Source organism: Brassica napus, chromosome C5 (genome assembly GCF_020379485.1).
Source record: "Brassica napus cultivar Da-Ae chromosome C5, Da-Ae, whole genome shotgun sequence".
In the NCBI taxonomy this organism is placed as follows: domain Eukaryota; kingdom Viridiplantae; phylum Streptophyta; class Magnoliopsida; order Brassicales; family Brassicaceae; genus Brassica; species Brassica napus.
Window position 1 is genome coordinate 16,009,044 of NC_063448.1, and position 20,525 is coordinate 16,029,568.

Here is a 20,525-nt window from a genome sequence, read left to right on the forward strand (position 1 = left end):
AGCTCGAAGATTTTCACTAGGGTTCCTTATTTCGCTGGTCAACCATGTCTAGTTATTCGGCCGCAGAAGCTAAATCATCGGGTAACAGTCTCTTACGATTTCTTATCTACTCGATTTTAACAAACATAGTCTCTTACTTGTCTGAAGAGGGTTTTGGTTTTACAGGCAAGCGAAAGAAGTCCGAAGATGATTGGGAGCCACGTTCGGGAAAGGAAGCTAATTTATTAGGTAACACTCTCTTACAATTTTTTCACTAATAACAAATCTACTCTGAATAGGAACCTTTTTTTTGTGTGTTTAGCGCAAGCTGGAAGATGATTTGGAGACCAAACCTATGATTCTGACGAAACATAAGGTAACCGTAAGATTTTTGCACGGTCCCCAGATTTTTGCTCAGATTTTTCCTTCTTACCGTCCTCCAGGACCCAAGTAAATTATTGATTTTCCATGTTAATATTTTACCTGATTGGTTTTGATGCCATTACACAATTCTAATGCTATTATATATGTAGTTTAATTTAGGTATTGCAAAGATCACAAAATTTGGTAAGAAGATTACATTCTAAGAACTTTTAATTATTTACCCTTTTGAGTGTCAATTGAAGAGATTATATGGTTTTTTTTTCCATGTTTCAGGAACAAAGAATACATTCTTTTTTTTGAAAAGGGGCTTTCTATTTAAAATTAAAACTAAAGAGTACGCTTACAAGCCATGATCCATGGATCATGCAGTGATATCAAAGCTTTAGAAAGACAGCAACGTGAAGCACTTAAGCCACGAACAAACATAAAGATAAGAGTAGACAACTGTGTAGAAGAGAAGAACATAGTAAATTAGCCTCCTCCTCCACGGCCTCTACGCCCTCCACGACCGCGTTTGGCATATAGATGATTGTCTGATGTTTGTTTCATCTTGGAGTCCTTCGCCAGTAATTGGTCTCCCTGAAATTTGTACAATTCCAGTTTGGTTAACCTTGAAGAACATTCCGTTCCAGTTGTATTCTATTAAAGGCATAGACTGGATTGCTTCAGGCATAGGAGAGCTTATGCTAACTAGTAAACCATGGTTTGATACAACTTTAGTGGGAGAAGCAAAGATTCTAGTGGAAGTCAAGTTAGACAAGCCCTTCCCTGTGAAGGTAGCTCTAGAAGATGAGAGTGGTTCTATCTCAATGGTTGATATTATGTATTCTTGGCTTCCTTCAAAGTGTAGTACTTGTGGCCATATTGGTCATAAAGCTTCTTATTGCCTTGGTATCTCTAATTCTGTACCAGCTGCAAAAACTTACCCTAATATCCCAACCTCTGACCCTCCCGCTACTAAAGATCATGCTGCTCCTATTGGATCTATAACTACTTCTGCAGATACTGCTATTGCAACAGCTACTGATGTGTCTGCTAAAACTTGTATAATGGAATCATCTAGTGCTCCGGCCACTCCTGTTTTTGGCTCGTTATATGAAGAATCTGTTACTGCTGGTGTTTCGGTTGTTGCATCCGTTACAACTTCGGCTCCTCCAGTATTTGTTTTTACGTCTGACATTTCCTCTCCTGATAAGAAATCTGAAACTCATAAACCTCCTACTACTAATGCCTCTAATGTGCTTACTACTGCAATTCCAGAATCTGATGGAGCAGTGGAAGGTATGTTTCCAGTCTTCCAGAGTTAGAAGTTTCACACGTTTCTGAGGTTGTCCTCCCCAGCAAAAATTTACCTGGAGTCATCGAGACCTCCCATAGCTCAGAAAAAGCTTCAATTAGTGATGAGTTTAATGTTGCCTCTTCTTTAAGAGAAGTTCCTATGTCAGATGGAATTTCAGTTGGTAAACATGTACATGGCGATGGTAAAGTTTTGGATAAGATTGTGGTGGGTGCGTATGGAAGTAATTCTTTTGCTGCTTTAGAATCTACTGGAGAAGATGTTTTCTCTCCTGATGATTCAGAGGAGGATGAATCACTTCCCGCTGAAGATCCTTTGACAGTTTCTGGTAAAAGGTTTTTGAGAGATCGCCCTGTCAAACCTTCTCAAAATTTTCAAGATATGTCCTCTTCTCCTTGTTATATATTCAAGTGAATGGGTGCAATATTATATATGAACCATTGCAATTGTTTATATGAACAATTGCAACTTTTGGTAATTAACCATATTGATAATTGTAACCCTTGGTGATTAACCATTGCAACTCTTTACTAACCATTGCAACTCTTCATTAACCTTTGCAATTTTTGGTTTAACCATTGCCACTATTGGTTACAACTCTTCATTCTCTATATAAGGAGGTGTAGGCATTGGCAAATGGAGATAGAAAAAAATCAGAAACTAATAGTTAGTAAGAAAGAGAGAGAGAAAAAGATTCATTGTTCAAAAATCATCAAAGACTTTGAAGAAACACATATAAGCACTAAAACTTTATTTGTTACTCTTATATCTTAGCCTAGAACAAGAGTGAGACTTTGATTGTCTTATCCTACAAAGGGATTTCGTGTAACCCAAGGTTTGAAATAGGGTCAAAATACTCTTTAAGGAAAGCACGACGATTCAATCATTATCCAAGTATATAATTCACAATTATTCGGGTTACAACCCAAATAACCAACAATCTTAAAGAGTATCTACTTGTGAATTATGGCTGGTGTATCGGTGCGAGAGAAGACATCAAAGTTTGGAAAGTTAGATAAGTTCGAAGGAGTAGATTTCCAGAGATGGCAAAAGAAGATGCATTTTCTCCTCACAAATCTGAATGTAGTGTATGTTCTAAACATGCCTATGCCTACTGTACAGGAGGATGCTGAGAACGATTCTCTGGATGAGACAAAGAAGCAACTTAAATGGGAAAACGATGATTACATATGACGTGGCCATATTCTCAACGGTATGTCAGATCCTCTCTTTGATGTTTATCAGAATGTCGAATCCGCAAAACAGTTGTGGGATGCGTTAGAATCAAAATACATGGCTGAGGATGCTTCTATTAAGAAGTTCTTTGTTAGTAATTTTAATAATTACAAGATGTCTGATTCTAGGCCAGTTATGGAGCAATACAATGAATTGCTTCGTATACTAGGTCAATTTGCACAACATAACATGAAGACGGACGAATCCATCTCAGTATCGAGTATCATCGATAAGTTACCACCTTCATGGAAAGATTTTAAACATATGTTAAAACACAAAAAGGAAGAGTTGTCTCTTGTACAACTTGGCAGCCATTTGCGCATAGAGGAATCTCTAAGGGTGCAAGAGGGAGAAAAACCCAAAAATAATGAGGCTGGTACTTCTTCCATCAATATGATGGAGGAAGGTGTGAGTTCTAAGAATAAGAATAAAAGGAAATGATCCTTTAATAACAACACTTACAATAGATCTAACAAAAAGTTTAAGAGCATTTGTTGGAATTGTAACAAGCCGGGTCACTTAAGTCGTGATTGCCAAGCAGAGAAGGATAAAAATAAAACGGGACAAAACCGTTTGGGACAAGTGTCTAAGGACCAAGGTCCATCCACTCATCAAGGATGTTGAAGTGGCATGGTGGATTGACTCGGGTGCAACAACACATGTTTGCAAGGATTGTGAATGGTTCACTACATATGAGCAAGTTCAAGATGGATCCGTACTTCATATGGGAAACGAGTCAACTTCCCCTATCCTAGGTCGTGAAAAAGTGGTGTTAGAGTTTAGTTCTGGAAAAACCCTTGATCTCAAGGATGTATGTACTTCATATACCTGGAATTAGGAAAAATTTAGTCTCTGGTAGTGTTTTAAATAAATGTGAACAACTGTATGAATCCGATAAGTATATATTATCGAAGTGTGGTGTATTTGTTGGATTTGGATATTTCTGTAATGGAATGTTTATGCTTAATATTAATAAAGTTGTCAATTCTGTTTATATGGCAAGTTCTAGTAAAAATGATTCATCTCTGTGGCATGCTAGATTAGGTCATGTACATTATAATCGTATTATTAATATGTCTAAAGAAGGGTTAATTCCTACTTTTGATATAAAGTTAGAAAAATGTAGTACTTGCATGTTAACAAAAATAATTAGGCAACCATTTAAAAGTATTGAAAGAAATTCTGTAGTGCTAGGACTTATACATAGTGATCTATGTGATTTGCATGCTACACCATCTTTAGAAAACAAGAAGTATTTTGCCACTTTCATAGATGATTATTCTCGTTTCTGTTACGTGTATTTATTACATGCTAAAGATGAGGCCCTAGATAAATTTAAGATTTATAAAATTGAGGTTGAATTGGAACAAAATGGTTTGATTAAGAAGTTACGCACTGACAGAGGTGGAGAGTATGATGATCTTGTATAATTCCAGTCCGTAGGCATTTTTCATAAAACTACGGCTGTAACATCCCCGAACCGTTCTAGACATAGGTCGAACCACCGGCCAACAATCAAACAAGAATATGACCGACGGCCCGACCATCTACCAAGGTTCGGGAGCGCTACAAGACGGGTTAACGGGCGCTCCAGCCAAGGTCACAAAAAGTGCAATTCATGACTAGGCCAGCCCGCCCACTAACACGTCCCGTCAGGTCAAAGCCTAAGGCTTCTCAACCCGTACCTCAACCTGACATTGTGTTAGCTCGGACAAGCTAATATCAGAAACAACAAGGCATTTCCACAAAACATCGATTTTATTTATCTTATATAATATCTGGTTCACAACACACAAAATATTATACAAGTAGTGTCATACCAAGCGAGAAAAAGTACATACTTATACTCTGAAAGTGTCTTAAGCAAAAAGTTGCAAATCTACACCAGCCGGCCTAGCTTTCCGCGACCTCTACAAGCTCACTACTGGTCACCTGAAAGAACAACGAGTGAGGAGTGACAAATCTAGCATTACTCAGCGAGTTACAATCCCCAACTAACAAATACAACCTCTCGCTATCCCACCAGCCATAGGACATGACCCCGTTCGTCTGAGTCTTCCCGATCCAGCGAATAAGGGGTTTCCTTAAACCCGATGGGTACGAGGTCTAAAGGAACACAAACTCACCCTTAATATGCCTAGCATTGTGGGTTACACAAATGATGTCGGCCAAAATATAACCAATACTAAACCCGGTAATATAACCAAGGTTCCAAGTAATAATCATAACACAATCAACCACATTCCATAATCTAGCATAAAGACTAATTCCAGAATACCTAACTATCCACAACTTAGCGATATCATCTAAGCATTCAGCATTCGCTAACTAACCAATCAACCTAACCATTAGCATGCTACTACGATTCTTAAGCAATAACAAGCATGTTATCAACTCAATCAACAAAACCTCAACTATTAACTAATCAAACCGTTACTCAGTTAGACCCGGCCTCCTGCCATGATCCAACTTCCAAGTGACGGGAACCTGCATGAAAACAACTCAGCAATCAATTGATCATAACTCACAGTTTTTGGTTAACCGCGGCCTTGACCCCAAACCCGACTTCTGCGATCCGAACCCTTTCCCGACCTTCTCAAGTAGACCCACGTCTGGACTGATCTTCACTCGACTGATCTTCAGCTGAACAGAACCTTCTCCATGTGCTGACTCAAAATCGGCAGAGTAACTGTTCTCCAAAACTGCCTAAATCGCTCGAAAACTATCGAAACTCGATCTTTCTTTCTTAGCTTTCTCTCTCACGTTTTAAACTGACTTTGAAGTGTTCTGGATGTGTTGAAATGAGAGGGGGTCGTGGGCTATTTATAGGAATCAACAACCAATCAGAAACAAGCCGTGTGGCAGCCCGTGTGTCGCTTCGCATGGCTCCGGACGCATGCGCAGCGGCATCTCGTGCTCCACTTGTCATTCAGCATGGCCTGCTCACATGCAAGGTGACACCACGCCCTCTACCTGTCTGGATGCATGGCCTGGCTCCATGCAAGGAGACACCACGTCCTTTGAAGTGTTCTGGATGTGTTGAAATCAGAGGAGGTCGTGGGCTATTTATAGGAATCAGCAACCAATCAGAAACAAGCCGTGTGGCAGCCCGTGTGTCGCTTCGCATGGCTCCGGACGCATGCGCAGCGGCACGTCATGTTCCACTTGTCTTTCAGCATGGCCTTCTCACATGCAAGGTGACACCACGCCCTCTACCTGTCTGGATGCATGGCCTGGCTCCACGCAAGGAGACACCACGTCCTCCACATGTCAGACCGCATGCTTCGGTTGCATGCATCGCGACATCTCGTGCTTGGCCGTTCCACCTCGTGCTTCTATGTGTCACTCCGCATGCTGTGATCATTTTTACTGCAACACCTCATGCTTCCCTTGCCACATACCATGCCAGGCAGTTTCCACCACGTCCTGATCTCATTAATAGAGCCACCTTGAGCTTCTCGGTCCATTCGTCCAATTTTGGCCTTTCCGGTGAATTTTTCATCCCGCGATCAAACCCAATATTTTTCGACGCCAGTTCTGATGATCTGAATATTTTTAATAAACTCCAAATGAATCCTGACCTGACGGAAAAATATTTCCCGAGCCTCCGGCTTCCCCGAAAAATTCATAATACCGAAATTAGGGTTTCCGCCCAACTTTGGGTTTTCCCGTCGTGCTTTGATCTCGTCCTGCTTACTTCTCGTCCTGCTTGGATTTCGTCCTGCTTCCGACTTATGACGTCTCCGAATTAATATTCCGCTGATACGAAGTTTCGTGGATTACTTCGTGGTTAAGAAACGTCGTGCTTCTAAAACGTCGAGCTTCTAAAACGTCGTGCTTCCAAAAATGTTATGCTTCCAAAACGTTCGTTTGATCAATCTAAGACATCTTTTAACTATGGTCGAGCAGCTTATTCGACTCATAGTTCACTCACGATGAATTCTTCGACCACCTCGTACTTCGAACCTCTCGATCGATCTAATCGCTCGCGACTTGACCACCAAAAAGACCATTCTCTTTTTTTTTTTTAAGAGTTTTTGCATTCTCCCCCCGTTAACAGAATTCGTCCTCGAATTCTAAGGTTCCGAGGGGCCTCCTTCTTCCATCACAACGTCCTCTCGGAAAAACTTCGGGTGATCGGCCTTAAATCTCGCTTCATCCTCCCAAGTAACATGAATCATGTTTTGTCTTCCCCAGAATACTTGTACTTGAGCAATCTCACGATTCTTCAGCTTCCGAATACGCCGTTCTCCTAATCTGATTGGTCCTTCCGGATACGTAAGGTTCGTCCCCAACTCCTCTAGTCGCTCGGGTTCAACAGCACTTGAATTCTGTATATGTTTCCTTAGCATGGAAACATGGAATACAGGATGTAGATGCATATCCTCAGGTAGATCCAATCGGTAAGCTACCTCACCAACTTTCCCGATGATCTTGTATGGACCAATAAATCTGACCGCAAGTTTCCCGACCTTGCCAAATCTGTCCTTCCCTTTCTGTGCAGTAACCTTCAAATAGACCAAATCTCCTATCTCAAAAGTTACCCCTCTTCTTAACTGGTCCGCGTACTTCTTCTGGCGGTCCTGAGCCTTCTTCATGTTAGTCTGAATCGTCTCTAGCTTAATCATGGTCTACTGAACGATAGGTGACCCAAACATTCTCCTTTCGCCCACTTATGTCCAACACATAGGTGTTTTGCATGGCCTTCCGTATAACGCTTCATAAGGAGATATCCCTATTGTAACACCCCCGAACCGTCCTAGGCATAGGTCAACCCACCGGCCAACAATCAAACAAGAACATGACCGACGGACGACCCACACCAAGGGTTGGAGATGAAAGGCCAACCGGCCAGCCAACAATCAAACAAGAACATGACTGACCGTCCAACCCAACACCATGGTCCGGAAGCGCTACGTGACGGGTTAGGGACGATCCGGCCAGAGTCACAAAATTTACTCCACGACCTCGACCAGTTCGTCCACTAACACGTCCCGCTGCGTCAAGGCACAAGGCTTGGCAACCCGTACCTAGAGTTAGCATTTTCCGTTAGATCGAGGCCTAAGACTTTTCAACCCGTACCACGACCTAACGTTGTGTTAGACCGGACTAGTCAAATATCAGAGTACTCATGAAGCGCATATAAAACAATTACTGTTATTGATTTAAGAAATATTCATACATTGAATAATTCAAGACTGGGCCCGGCCTAATGCCAAATCGAGTCAATATAACACAATTCACAATACCGTTTACAAAAGGCATGAAAATCTACACCGGCGGTCCTAACGTCCAGCACCATGCTATCCAATCATCCTTACCTAAAGCGACCTGCAAAAAGGACAACGGAGTTGGATGAGTAATCTAGTATTACTCAGTGAGCTGGCGGCCTCTACCCGCAACCTAGACTCTAACCCAGACAACCCAAAATAACAATCAATCTAGCCCTAGCATGCAATATAAGCTAAGGCTAAGCAAACCGTTACTAAGTTAGACTTGGCCTCCTGCCATAATCTAACTTCAAGTAACGGGAACCTGCATTTAAACAAGTCAACAACCAATCCCTAGTTAACCATATATACGCTTGAGTTCAGTACTCATGTAGTGTTAGACACTTAGACTATACAAGTATCATGAGCCGGTCGACCAACAATCAAACAAGAACATGATCGGCCAACCAATGATACCGCATAGCTTTAATATCCACCACCCTTCACAAGCAATCCCTCAAACACATACAGGCCAACGTCAGGCCTACACTAACAAAATACACACAAGCCTAATCCGGTACCTAAACCAGACTTAGGACTTAATGTCAGAACCTGCAAGCAAACAATCAACAACCAAACACAATCACAATAATAACAAGATAGTAACTACCAATGACTCGATCTTACTCGTAACACCGTATATCGGTGCTACATTAACTCGAGGGTTCCATAACCCTCTACGACACACTAACACAACACTCTAACCTGGGCCCTGGTGACTTCGTGTTCCTCCTCTCTATCGGCAATATCCTATCTCCCTACCACAAAGGCCAAAAGAAGGAACTTTCAACCGACCGCGGCCCACAGTCCTTCGGGTCACCGCGCGACAGCCCACAGTCCTTCGGGTCACTGCCACATTACACCGTCGTGTAATCACTCAGCCATAGGCCATGACCCCGTCTATCTGAGTCTTCCCGATCCAGCGAATAAGGGGTTTCCTTGAACCCGCTGAATACGAGGGCGAGGAAACACTAGTCCACCCCAAAACATACCTAGCATGGGCGGGTTTCGCACCTGCTGTCGGCATAACACACACTCGACACAAGACTCCAACCCAAAACTAAACAATATATAGGAGTCTACGAAAATATCAACTAATACTCGTAGTCCAGCCTATATGGCATAGGACCCGTAGTATCAACATCACAACCATGAGATCGGCCTATATGGCCAAGATCCCTAAACAACAACATTATCACTAAACAACTCAACCAGTTAGTCACTCCCTTACCAAGAGATGACTAACCTTATTCAACAAGATTAATTAAACGAACAAGCATTTAATTAAATCTACTCAATCAATCTACTCAATCAAACCGTTACCCAGATAGTTCGGCCTCCTGCTACGACACTATCTTTAAAGATAACGGGAACCTGCACTCAATCATATCAACACGCAAGAATAGAAAACATGATGCATCCTAGCCCTAGTCCTAGTCAGGTTACCAACTCAGTCTTAATTCCATTCATCTCAGCTTAGCCCTTGCTAAACTGAGTCCAATTCCATAAATAAATAACTCTAAGGACTCTACCATTCAATAGATTGATCATTCCAATCTATATGCTACTCGATCTACCCTATACAAATGGAATTCACACAAAACCAACTCACAAAACTACCCTAAATTCCAAGTGGAATTCAAACAAAACCAACTCACAGTGTTCTAGGCGAGAAGTAGCTGGTTGATCGGAGAGGACTTGGCCAAAACCCAAGGGAAGACTTGAATGGAGTGGACTGGACTGATCTCGACTTGGACTGATCTTGACTTGGAACGAGCCTCGGCTTCACCATGAAGAAACTGACAGGCCTCGACAAACTGATCTTGACTCGGACAGAACCTCCTTTAGCTTCTGGACAGTTCTTCGGACTTCCCGGCGGAGTATCGAGCATAACTTCGACTGATATGAACCCGTAGAACTGAACTAACTCCGGACAGCATCTCCACTTGATCATAAAAGGAACTGAGTGGCCTAGACGAATTCAGTTGGACAGAACCGTCCCTAGGCGCTGACTCGAAATCAGTAGAGAACTGACCTCGAAAACTCTCTAAAATTCTCGAAATAGCTCGGAATCACTTCCTTTCTTTTTCTACTTCTCTCTCACGTTTTTAACTTGGTTTGGACAGGTCTGGATGTGAAGAAATGAGCTGGGGTCGTGGGGTATTTATAGGAGACACCAGCCAATCAGCTTCAGGTTGGTGGCAGCCCGTGTGTCGCTTCGCATGGCTCCGGACGCATGCGCGGCGGCACCTCGTGCTCCACATGTCAGGCTGCATGTCCAGGACACATGCAGGACGCCACCACTCCTCCCACATGTCAGGATGCATGCCTGGAGTGCATGCAAGAAGCCACACCAGTACACACATGTCGATCAGCATGCTTCGGTTGCATGCGCGGAGACACCTCGTGCTTGGTCGATCCACCTCGTGCTTCTACATGTCAGGCTGCATGTACAGCTTCCATGCACGGCGACACCTCGAGCTTCTGGAGACACTCAGCTTGTTAGATGCTTGACACCACGTTCTGAACCCATGCAACGAGCCACCTCGAGCTTCTCGGTCGGTTTACGCGATTTTTTACCCTTCCGGCAAATTTCTGACCCGTGATCAATCCCGAATATTTTTCCGCTCCCGTTCTGATGCTCTAAATATTTTTAATAGACTCCAGATGAATTCTGATATCCTGTAAAAATATTTCCCGAGCCTCCGGCTTCCTCGAAGAATTCCATAATACCGAAATTAGGGTTTTCGCCCAATTTCGGGTTTTCCCGTCGTGCTTCGATCCCGTCGTGCTTGCTTCCCGTCGTGCTTAATTCCCGTCCTGCTTCCAACTTATGATGTCTCCAGAATAATATTTTACTGATATGAAGATTTTCCGAGAAAACTTCGTGATGAAGAAACGTCGGTCTTCAAAAACGTCGAGCTTCTAAACCGTCGTGCTTCCAAAATTGTTATGCTTCCAAAACGTCCGTCTGATCAATCTAAGACATCTTCTAACTATGGTCGAGCAACTTATTCGACTCATAGTTCACTCATGATCACTTCTTCGACCACCTCGTTCTTCGAAATTTCCCAATCGATCTTTACCGCCCACGATTCGACCACCACAAAGACACTCGACCATTCTCTCTTTTTTTTTTTTTTTTTTAACGGGTTTCTACATTCTCCCCCTCTTAATAGAATTCGTCCTCGAATTCTTAGTTGCGCAATTGCTCATCTTCGCGACATTCTCCACTCGTCTCCATAACCTCTTTACTCTGGCCACAATCGTTCCTTAAGTGTCCTCCTCAAGGCCTCCACAATCGTCTTCAGTTGAATGATCGCTGGATCATCTCTTACTGTTGCTCTGTCATAACACTCTGGTTCCCCATGATACGAACTTGTCCAGATTCCTCAAATCCTTCTCGATCTTCCTTTTCCCAAATACTGATGAAGTCCTTTCCCAACGAAGTCTTGTTTCCTCCCATCTGTCCAGTCCATACCACAGCCCAGTTCTCTGAATCTGTCTCTCCTCTTTCGCTTCGGGTTTGGGTTTGGCCTCGAACTCCCTCTACTTTAAGGTTTTCATCCCTTAAAGTTCCGATCAACGAACACACTTACTCGCTGCAATTCAAAAGAACACTTCACACACAAGTTAGTAGACAACTAATCCCAACAGTCTACTAACAACAACCTAGCAATGCTAATCAAACAACCTAGCAATGCTAACCAGCAACCTAGCAATTCTAGATTCCACTATTTCAATCATAATTCCTTAAACAATAAATCTTATTGCTGGACGTGACCGGTTTCCCTAATGCCTTTTGTGACTCATTTTGACTCGATAAATATTTAAAACCGATTAAATCATGAGTTCCGGAAGCATGGACGAAACCATGCTCTGATACCACCTCTGTAACACCCCCGAACCGTCCTAGGCATAGGTCAACCCACCGGCCAACAATCAAACAAGAACATGACCGACGGACGACCCACACCAAGGGTTGGAGATGAAAGGCCAACCGGCCAGCCAACAATCAAACAAGAACATGACTGACCGTCCAACCCAACACCATGGTCCGGAAGCGCTACGTGACGGGTTAGGGACGATCCGGCCAGAGTCACAAAATTTACTCCACGACCTCGACCAGTTCGTCCACTAACACGTCCCGCTGCGTCAAGGCACAAGGCTTGGCAACCCGTACCTAGAGTTAGCATTTTCCGTTAGATCGAGGCCTAAGACTTTTCAACCCGTACCACGACCTAACGTTGTGTTAGACCGGACTAGTCAAATATCAGAGTACTCATGAAGCGCATATAAAACAATTACTTTTATTGATTTAAGAAATATTCATACATTGAATAATTCAAGACTGGGCCCGGCCTAATGCCAAATCGAGTCAATATAACACAATTCACAATACCGTTTACAAAAGGCATGAAAATCTACACCGGCGGTCCTAACGTCCAGCACCATGCTATCCAATCATCCTTACCTAAAGCGACCTGCAAAAAGGACAACGGAGTTGGATGAGTAATCTAGTATTACTCAGTGAGCTGGCGGCCTCTACCCGCAACCTAGACTCTAACCCAGACAACCCAAAATAACAATCAATCTAGCCCTAGCATGCAATATAAGCTAAGGCTAAGCAAACCGTTACTAAGTTAGACTTGGCCTCCTGCCATAATCTAACTTCAAGTAACGGGAACCTGCATTTAAACAAGTCAACAACCAATCCCTAGTTAACCATATATACGCTTGAGTTCAGTACTCATGTAGTGTTAGACACTTAGACTATACAAGTATCATGAGCCGGTCGACCAACAATCAAACAAGAACATGATCGGCCAACCAATGATACCGCATAGCTTTAATATCCACCACCCTTCACAAGCAATCCCTCAAACACATACAGGCCAACGTCAGGCCTACACTAACAAAATACACACAAGCCTAATACGGTACTTAAACCAGACTTAGGACTTAATGTCAGAACCTGCAAGCAAACAATCAAAACCCAAACACAATCACAATAATAACAAGATAGTAACTACCAATGACTCGATCTTACTCGTAACACCGTATATCGGTGCTACATTAACTCGAGGGTTCCATAACCCTCTACGACACACTAACACAACACTCTAACCTGGGCCCTGGTGACTTCGTGTTCCTCCTCTCTATCGGCAATATCCTATCTCCCTACCACAAAGGCCAAAAGAAGGAACTTTCAACCGACCGCGGCCCACAGTCCTTCGGGTCACCGCGCGACAGCCCACAGTCCTTCGGGTCACTGCCACATTACACCGTCGTGTAATCACTCAGCCATAGGCCATGACCCCGTCTATCTGAGTCTTCCCGATCCAGCGAATAAGGGGTTTCCTTGAACCCGCTGAATACGAGGGCGAGGAAACACTAGTCCACCCCAAAACATACCTAGCATGGGCGGGTTTCGCACCTGCTGTCGGCATAACACACACTCGACACAAGACTCCAACCCAAAACTAAACAATATATAGGAGTCTACGAAAATATCAACTAATACTCGTAGTCCAGCCTATATGGCATAGGACCCGTAGTATCAACATCACAACCATGAGATCGGCCTATATGGCCAAGATCCCTAAACAACAACATTATCACTAAACAACTCAACCAGTTAGTCACTCCCTTACCAAGAGATGACTAACCTCAATCAACAAGATTAATTAAACGAGCAAGCATTTAATTAAATCTACTCAATCAATCTACTCAATCAAACCGTTACCCAGATAGTTCGGCTTCCTGCTACGACACTATCTTTAAAGATAACGGGAACCTGCACTCAATCATATCAACACGCAAGAATAGAAAACATGATGCATCCTAGCCCTAGTCCTAGTCAGGTTACCAACTCAGTCTTAATTCCATTCATCTCAGCTTAGCCCTTGCTAAACTGAGTCCAGTTCCATAAATAAATAACTCTAAGGACTCTACCATTCAATAGATTGATCATTCCAATCTATATGCTACTCGATCTACCCTAAATTCCAAATGGAATTCACACAAAACCAACTCACAAAACTACCCTAAATTCCAAGTGGAATTCAAACAAAACCAACTCACAGTGTTCTAGGCGAGAAGTAGCTGGTTGATCGGAGAGGACTTGGCCAAAACCCAAGGGACGACTTGAATGGAGTGGACTGGACTGATCTCGACTTGGACTGATCATGACTTGGAACGAGCCTCGGCTTCACCATGAAGAAACTGACAGGCCTCGACAAACTGATCTTGACTCGGACAGAACCTCCTTTAGCTTCTGGACAGTTCTTCGGACTTCCCGGCGGAGTATCGAGCAGAACTTCGACTGATATGAACCCGTAGAACTGAACTAACTCCGGACAGCATCTCCACTTGATCATAAAAGGAACTGAGTGGCCTGGAAGAATTCAGTTGGACAGAACCGTCCCTAGGCGCTAACTCGAAATCAGTAGAGAACTGACCTCGAAAACTCTCTAAAATTCTCGAAATAGCTCGGAATCACTTCCTTTCTTTTTCTACTTCTCTCTCACGTTTTTAACTTGGTTTGGACAGGTCTGGATGTGAAGAAATGAGCTGGGGTCGTGGGGTATTTATAGGAGACACCAGCCAATCAGCTTCAGGTTGGTGGCAGCCCGTGTGTCGCTTCGCATGGCTCCGGACGCATGCGCGGCGGCACCTCGTGCTCCACATGTCAGGCTGCATGTCCAGGACACATGCAGGACGCCACCACTCCTCCCACATGTCAGGATGCATGCCTGGAGTGCATGCAAGAAGCCACACCAGTACACACATGTCGATCAGCATGCTTCGGTTGCATGCGCGGAGACACCTCGTGCTTGGTCGATCCACCTCGTGCTTCTACATGTCAGGCTGCATGTACAGCTTCCATGCACGGCGACACCTCGAGCTTCTGGAGACACTCAGCTTGTTAGATGCTTGACACCACGTTCTGAACCCATGCAACGAGCCACCTCGAGCTTCTCGGTCGGTTTACGCGATTTTTTACCCTTCCGACAAATTTCTGACCCGTGATCAATCCCGAATATTTTTCCGCTCCCGTTCTGATGCTCTAAATATTTTTAATAGACTCCAGATGAATTCTGATATCCTGTAAAAATATTTCCCGAGCCTCCGGCTTCCTCGAAGAATTCCATAATACCGAAATTAGGGTTTTCGCCCAATTTCGGGTTTTCCCGTCGTGCTTCGATCCCGTCGTGCTTGCTTCCCGTCGTGCTTAATTCCCGTCCTGCTTCCAACTTATGATGTCTCCAGAATAATATTTTACTGATATGAAGATTTTCCGAGAAAACTTCGTGATGAAGAAACGTCGGTCTTCAAAAACGTCGAGCTTCTAAACCGTCGTGCTTCCAAAATTGTTATGCTTCCAAAACATCCGTCTGATCAATCTAAGACATCTTCTAACTATGGTCGAGCAACTTATTCGACTCATAGTTCACTCATGATCACTTCTTCGACCACCTCGTTCTTCGAAATTTCCCGATCGATCTTTACCGCCCACGATTCGACCACCACAAAGACACTCGACCATTCTCTTTTTTTTTTTTTTTTTTTTTTAACGGGTTTCTACACCTATGCTCGAATGATGACTGTTGTTACACGAGAACTCGACTAACGGTAGATGCTTCTCCCAATTTCTTGCCCAATCGTGAATACACATCCGCATCATGTCCTCGATGGTCCGAATGGTTCTCTCCGCTTGGCCATCTGTTTCTGGATGGAACGTCGTGCTTCTGTACAGTTTTGTCCCCAAATCTTCTTGTAGTGCTTCCCAAAATGATGCCGTGAACCTAGGATCGCGATCTGAGATGATGTCTGAGAGTACTCCATGTAACTTCACGATTAAATCGATGTACAGCTTGGCCAACACTTCAACTTTATCAGTGTCGCACATAAGCAACAAGTGTGTAACCTTGGTTAACCTATCCACAATCACCCATATCGAGTTGTTCGATCTACCTGGAGCGGTGGGTAATCCGGTGATGAAATCCATGGAAATAGAATCCCATTTCTATTGAGGCATTGGAAGACTCGGCAACAATCCTCCTGGAACTTGATGTTCGACCTTGACTTGGTGACAAGTTGCACACTGCGCGACCCATTGCGCTACCGATCTCTTCATGCCCAGCCAATGATAGTATCTTCTCACCTCTCGGTACATCTTCAAACTTACAGGATGGATACTAAGTAAAGAATGATGTGCAATCCTTAGTATCTCATCTCTCAGCCCTTGTCCTTTAGGAACCGTGATCCTCCCATTAATTAGCAAGGTTCCATCTTCCGCTAAGTAATATCCTGCATTATTGGGCCCGGCTTGTCCTTTGAGTTCTTCAGCGATCTTCAATAGCTTCTCATCCTTAAGTTGTTCCTCTCGAATTCTCTGAATCAAGCCGGCCTAATTCACCGCTTGAAGTCCCAATGGCTCACTTGTCTGCCCTTCCAAAACGACCAACTTCACTTGTTTCAACTCCTGGTTCAACAGCTCCACTTCTTTCTCTAAATCTGCGTCCAACTTTCTTTGACTTAAAGCATCCGCAACAACATTCGCTTTACGAGGATGGTAGTGAATCCTTAGATCGTAGTCAGCCACAAACTCCATCCATCTACACTGGTGCATGTTGAGGTCTGGCTGAGTGAAGAGGTATTTAAGACTTTGATGGTCCATGTATACCTCTACTTCTTCTCCATACAAGTAAGATCTCTAAATTCGCAAAGCGAACACCACGGCCGCTAACTCCAAGTCATGTGTACTGTAGTTATCCTCATGCTTCCGTAGTTGTCGTGAAGCATATGTAATGACTCGCCCATCTTGCATAAGAACACACAGCCTAACCCAACTCGTGAAGCATCCGTGTAAACCGTGTAAGGCACTACAGGAAATGTGGTTAGTAATAGCGGACGAAAAGCGCTATCATTTTGGTTTAATAGCGTTTCCTTGGACGCTCTGACATCACCCGTTATAAAAAGTCCAACCCTTTTAATAGCGATTTTCCTCTGTGCTATTACTAAGTGTATAACAATAGCGCTTTTGTGTTCGCAATTGTTAGTATTTATAATAACGTTTAATAAATGTTATTAGAACCAAATAATTTGATTTTTCCTAGTAGCAAAGATAGCAAATGTTTCGTGTTATTAATTAGTTTTATAATTATCCCAAAATTAATTAATAATAATTATTGAATTGATTTTTAAATAATTAATTCGAAAATATGAAATAAAAACAATATAAATTATTAAAATTCCAAAAATCAATATAATTATTCAAATCCCATAACACAACATTATCACATTCATACAAACCATCACACAAGCATACAACATATCATCAATCTACCACTAATAAACCTTCACAATCATCCCTAACATATACACTATCATCATCCATATCATCACCCATATCATCAACTTCTTGGACAGGTAAAGGAGCACCACCTAAATCCTCTTTTGTTTCCAACTCATGATAACCTCTAGGTGGTGCTCTCATAACAACATACCAATTTGAAGCATCATCCTCCCTAGAGTAGAAAACCTGTTTCGCTTGAGAAGGTAGAATGAATGGATCTTTCAAATAGGCTGCTTGGTTCATATGAAGGTTAACAAGAGTGAAGCCATCTTCTTCCTTCACACCATTCGCTGTGTTTGCCCAGTTGCATCTAAAGAGTGGCACTTTGAACATGTGATAGTCGATGACCAAAATCTCCTTTATCACTCCATAGTATGTAATCATATCCGCGACCTGTCTCATATCTCTTGCACTTGATCTACACATGCTAAAGGCTTCATAAGTTACTCCACTGTTTTGTGTCTTCAGCTTGACCGCATCAGTATGAAACCGTTGGCCATTGATGATGAATCCTTTATGTGCTAAAGCAACATTTCTTGGTCCAAATGCCAACCACCTTATCTCCTTAGAATGACTATCTTTTGAGTCTAAATGAATCTGCCGCAGGAAATCAGAGGATTATCATCAAGCCGAGGTACTTAAATTATAATCAAAACATGATAATATGTACCACGAAACCAATCATCAATCTACAAGCTAACCAGTCATAAAAATACTAAAAATCCAGACAGTTTCATCAAGCTATAAGCTACTCAGACATCAATTCGCTAAAATATGGACATGTTCTTCAAGATACAAACCAGGCATCATGATACAAGCTAACTAGTCATCACCAAACAAGCTAACCAGTCATCACCAAACAAGCTAACCAGTATTTACAATAATAATCAAGAAAAGAATTTGGAGTTTGTAACCTTATTTTTAAGCCATTCTGTAAAGTGTTCAGTATGGTTTTTCCATAACAAAGTTTCATTTTTAGCCAATCGAGCATCCTTAGCTTGCAACTCTTCCAAATGCATCCTGATTTTAAATTAAACAACAGTATATGAAAATGAAATTATGAGTAAAACAAGTAGAAGAAACATAGAGAATTACTTACTCAAGAAAGGGATCCAAAGATGCCATGTTCATTAGCACATATCGATGTGCAATGTCTCTATCTTTATCTGACAGGGTAACCTCTATACCCTTCTGCAGAGGTCGGCCTTCAACCACCATTCTATCAGCCTCAACATCTTCATTACGATTAACTGCTTCTTGAACTGGTACTGATTCTTTAAGGAACTCTAAACAAAATGCAACACATTCTCCAGCTAAATACGCCTCAGCCATACATGCTTCTGGCCTTGCATAATTCTTAACAAAAGCCTTTAGTGTTTTCATGTACCTATAACTCAGGAAATATGAATATTAGTCAAACATCATTGTGGGAAGTGGATATATTGAAGAGAGATGTTGATCAAACCTTTCGAAGGGATACATCCATCGGAAGTGAACTGGTCCTCCCAACCGTGCCTCTCTTGATAAATGTAGTGGAAGGTGAAACATGATATCAAAAAGGGCTGGAGGGAAGAAGCGCTCCAGCTGACACATTGTCTCCACAAACTCTGTCTCCATGGATATAAGTTTCTCTGGGTCAATGATGCGCTGACACAACCTGTTGAAGTAACTGCATAATCTATTTATGGCTATCCTAGGACCCCTATGTAACAACCCTCTTAATGCAGCTGGTAACAAGTTCTGTACTAAGACATGATGATCATGCGACTTTAAACTACCAATATTTGGAGGGTTAACTGAAACACTATTCGCAATATTACCACAATAACCATCAGGGCCTCTAAACTTAGCTAACCTTTGGCAGAAAATGGTCTTCTCTCTCTTCGATAACCAGTAGGCAGCAGGAGGTAAGTATGTTTTCTTTCCCCTCACCTCTGTGTGCAAGTGCTTTCTGATTCCAATATCTTCTAAGTCTTTTCTTGCTTTCAACCCATCTTTTGACTTCGCACTTTGCATCAACAGAGACAATATAGCATCGGACACATTCTTTTCTACGTGCATAACATCAATATTGTGACGAACAGGCAACTCCTAACACATTAAACAAGAAACTGTTAGACATATTGATCTCTTCTTCCAGTAATCAGATAATATAGGTCAGTTACTATAGTTTACCTTCCAGTAAGGTAGATCAAAGAATATTGATCTCTTCTTCCACCGCCATAGTTCATTTGATTCTTCACACTCTTCTTCTTGTAACCTCTCATCATCTTCCAACTCTAGTCTTTTCCTTTTTTTTCCTTCTCTAGAGGTCTACCAAAATCATTCGTAAAAGCTTGTAGTGTCTCATATATCTCAGCGCCTGTTTGTATCCTATTAGCATTCCCTTCCTCCACAGTGTTGTCAAACCAAGCTTTTTTATATCTGTAACGATGGCCAGGCGGTAGTCTCCTTCTGTTACTCATGTAGACAAACTTGCGGCTAAACTTAAGCCACCTTGCAGGTGTATCCTTTCCACATACATTGCAGGCTTGTTTCCCCTTTACTTTACATCCAGACAGTGTTCCTAAGGCTGGATAGTCACTGATACTCCAAAGCAGCAAGGCTCTGAGATTAAAGTTCTCCTTCGCAAATGAGTCATACACTTCAATACCCTCAGCCCACAAATCCTTTAGATCGTCTATCAGTGGTGCTAGGTAAACATCAATGTTGTTACCAGGAGCAGTAGGACCAGGGATCAACAAAGTCAGCATTATATTCTCAGCCTTCATACACATGGTTGGAGGCGTGTTATAGTTCACTAACAACACTGGCCATGTGCTGTGATTGGTGCTTTGCATGGAGAAAGGGTTCATCCCATCTGTAGAAATCCCAAGTCGAAGATTCCGTGGATCAGCAGCAAAGTCTGGCCATTTAGCATTCACTTGTGCCCAAGAGATAGAATCAACAGGGTGCCGCATTGTACCATCTTCAGTGGCATTGGTATAGTGCCAACGCA

At 42.6% G+C, this 20,525-nt stretch overlaps 2 protein-coding genes across 2 annotated transcripts; one reads left to right on the plus strand and one right to left on the minus strand.

Annotated features, from left to right (window-relative positions):
• Nucleotides 1–899: 899 nt before the first annotated feature.
• LOC125587111 lies at nucleotides 900–2,074 on the plus strand. The gene is made up of 2 exons (XM_048757258.1): nucleotides 900–1,644; nucleotides 1,797–2,074. Exons 1-2 carry the CDS (start codon nucleotides 900–902, stop codon nucleotides 2,072–2,074), a joined length of 1,023 nt encoding a protein of 340 aa, XP_048613215.1.
• Nucleotides 2,075–17,399: 15,325 nt separating this feature from the next.
• LOC125587658 lies at nucleotides 17,400–18,870 on the minus strand. The gene is made up of 2 exons (XM_048758535.1): nucleotides 18,442–18,870; nucleotides 17,400–18,124 (listed from the first exon to the last, which is right to left on the minus strand). Exons 1-2 carry the CDS (start codon nucleotides 18,544–18,546, stop codon nucleotides 17,510–17,512), a joined length of 720 nt encoding a protein of 239 aa, XP_048614492.1. The 5' UTR covers nucleotides 18,547–18,870; the 3' UTR covers nucleotides 17,400–17,509.
• Nucleotides 18,871–20,525: the final 1,655 nt, after the last annotated feature.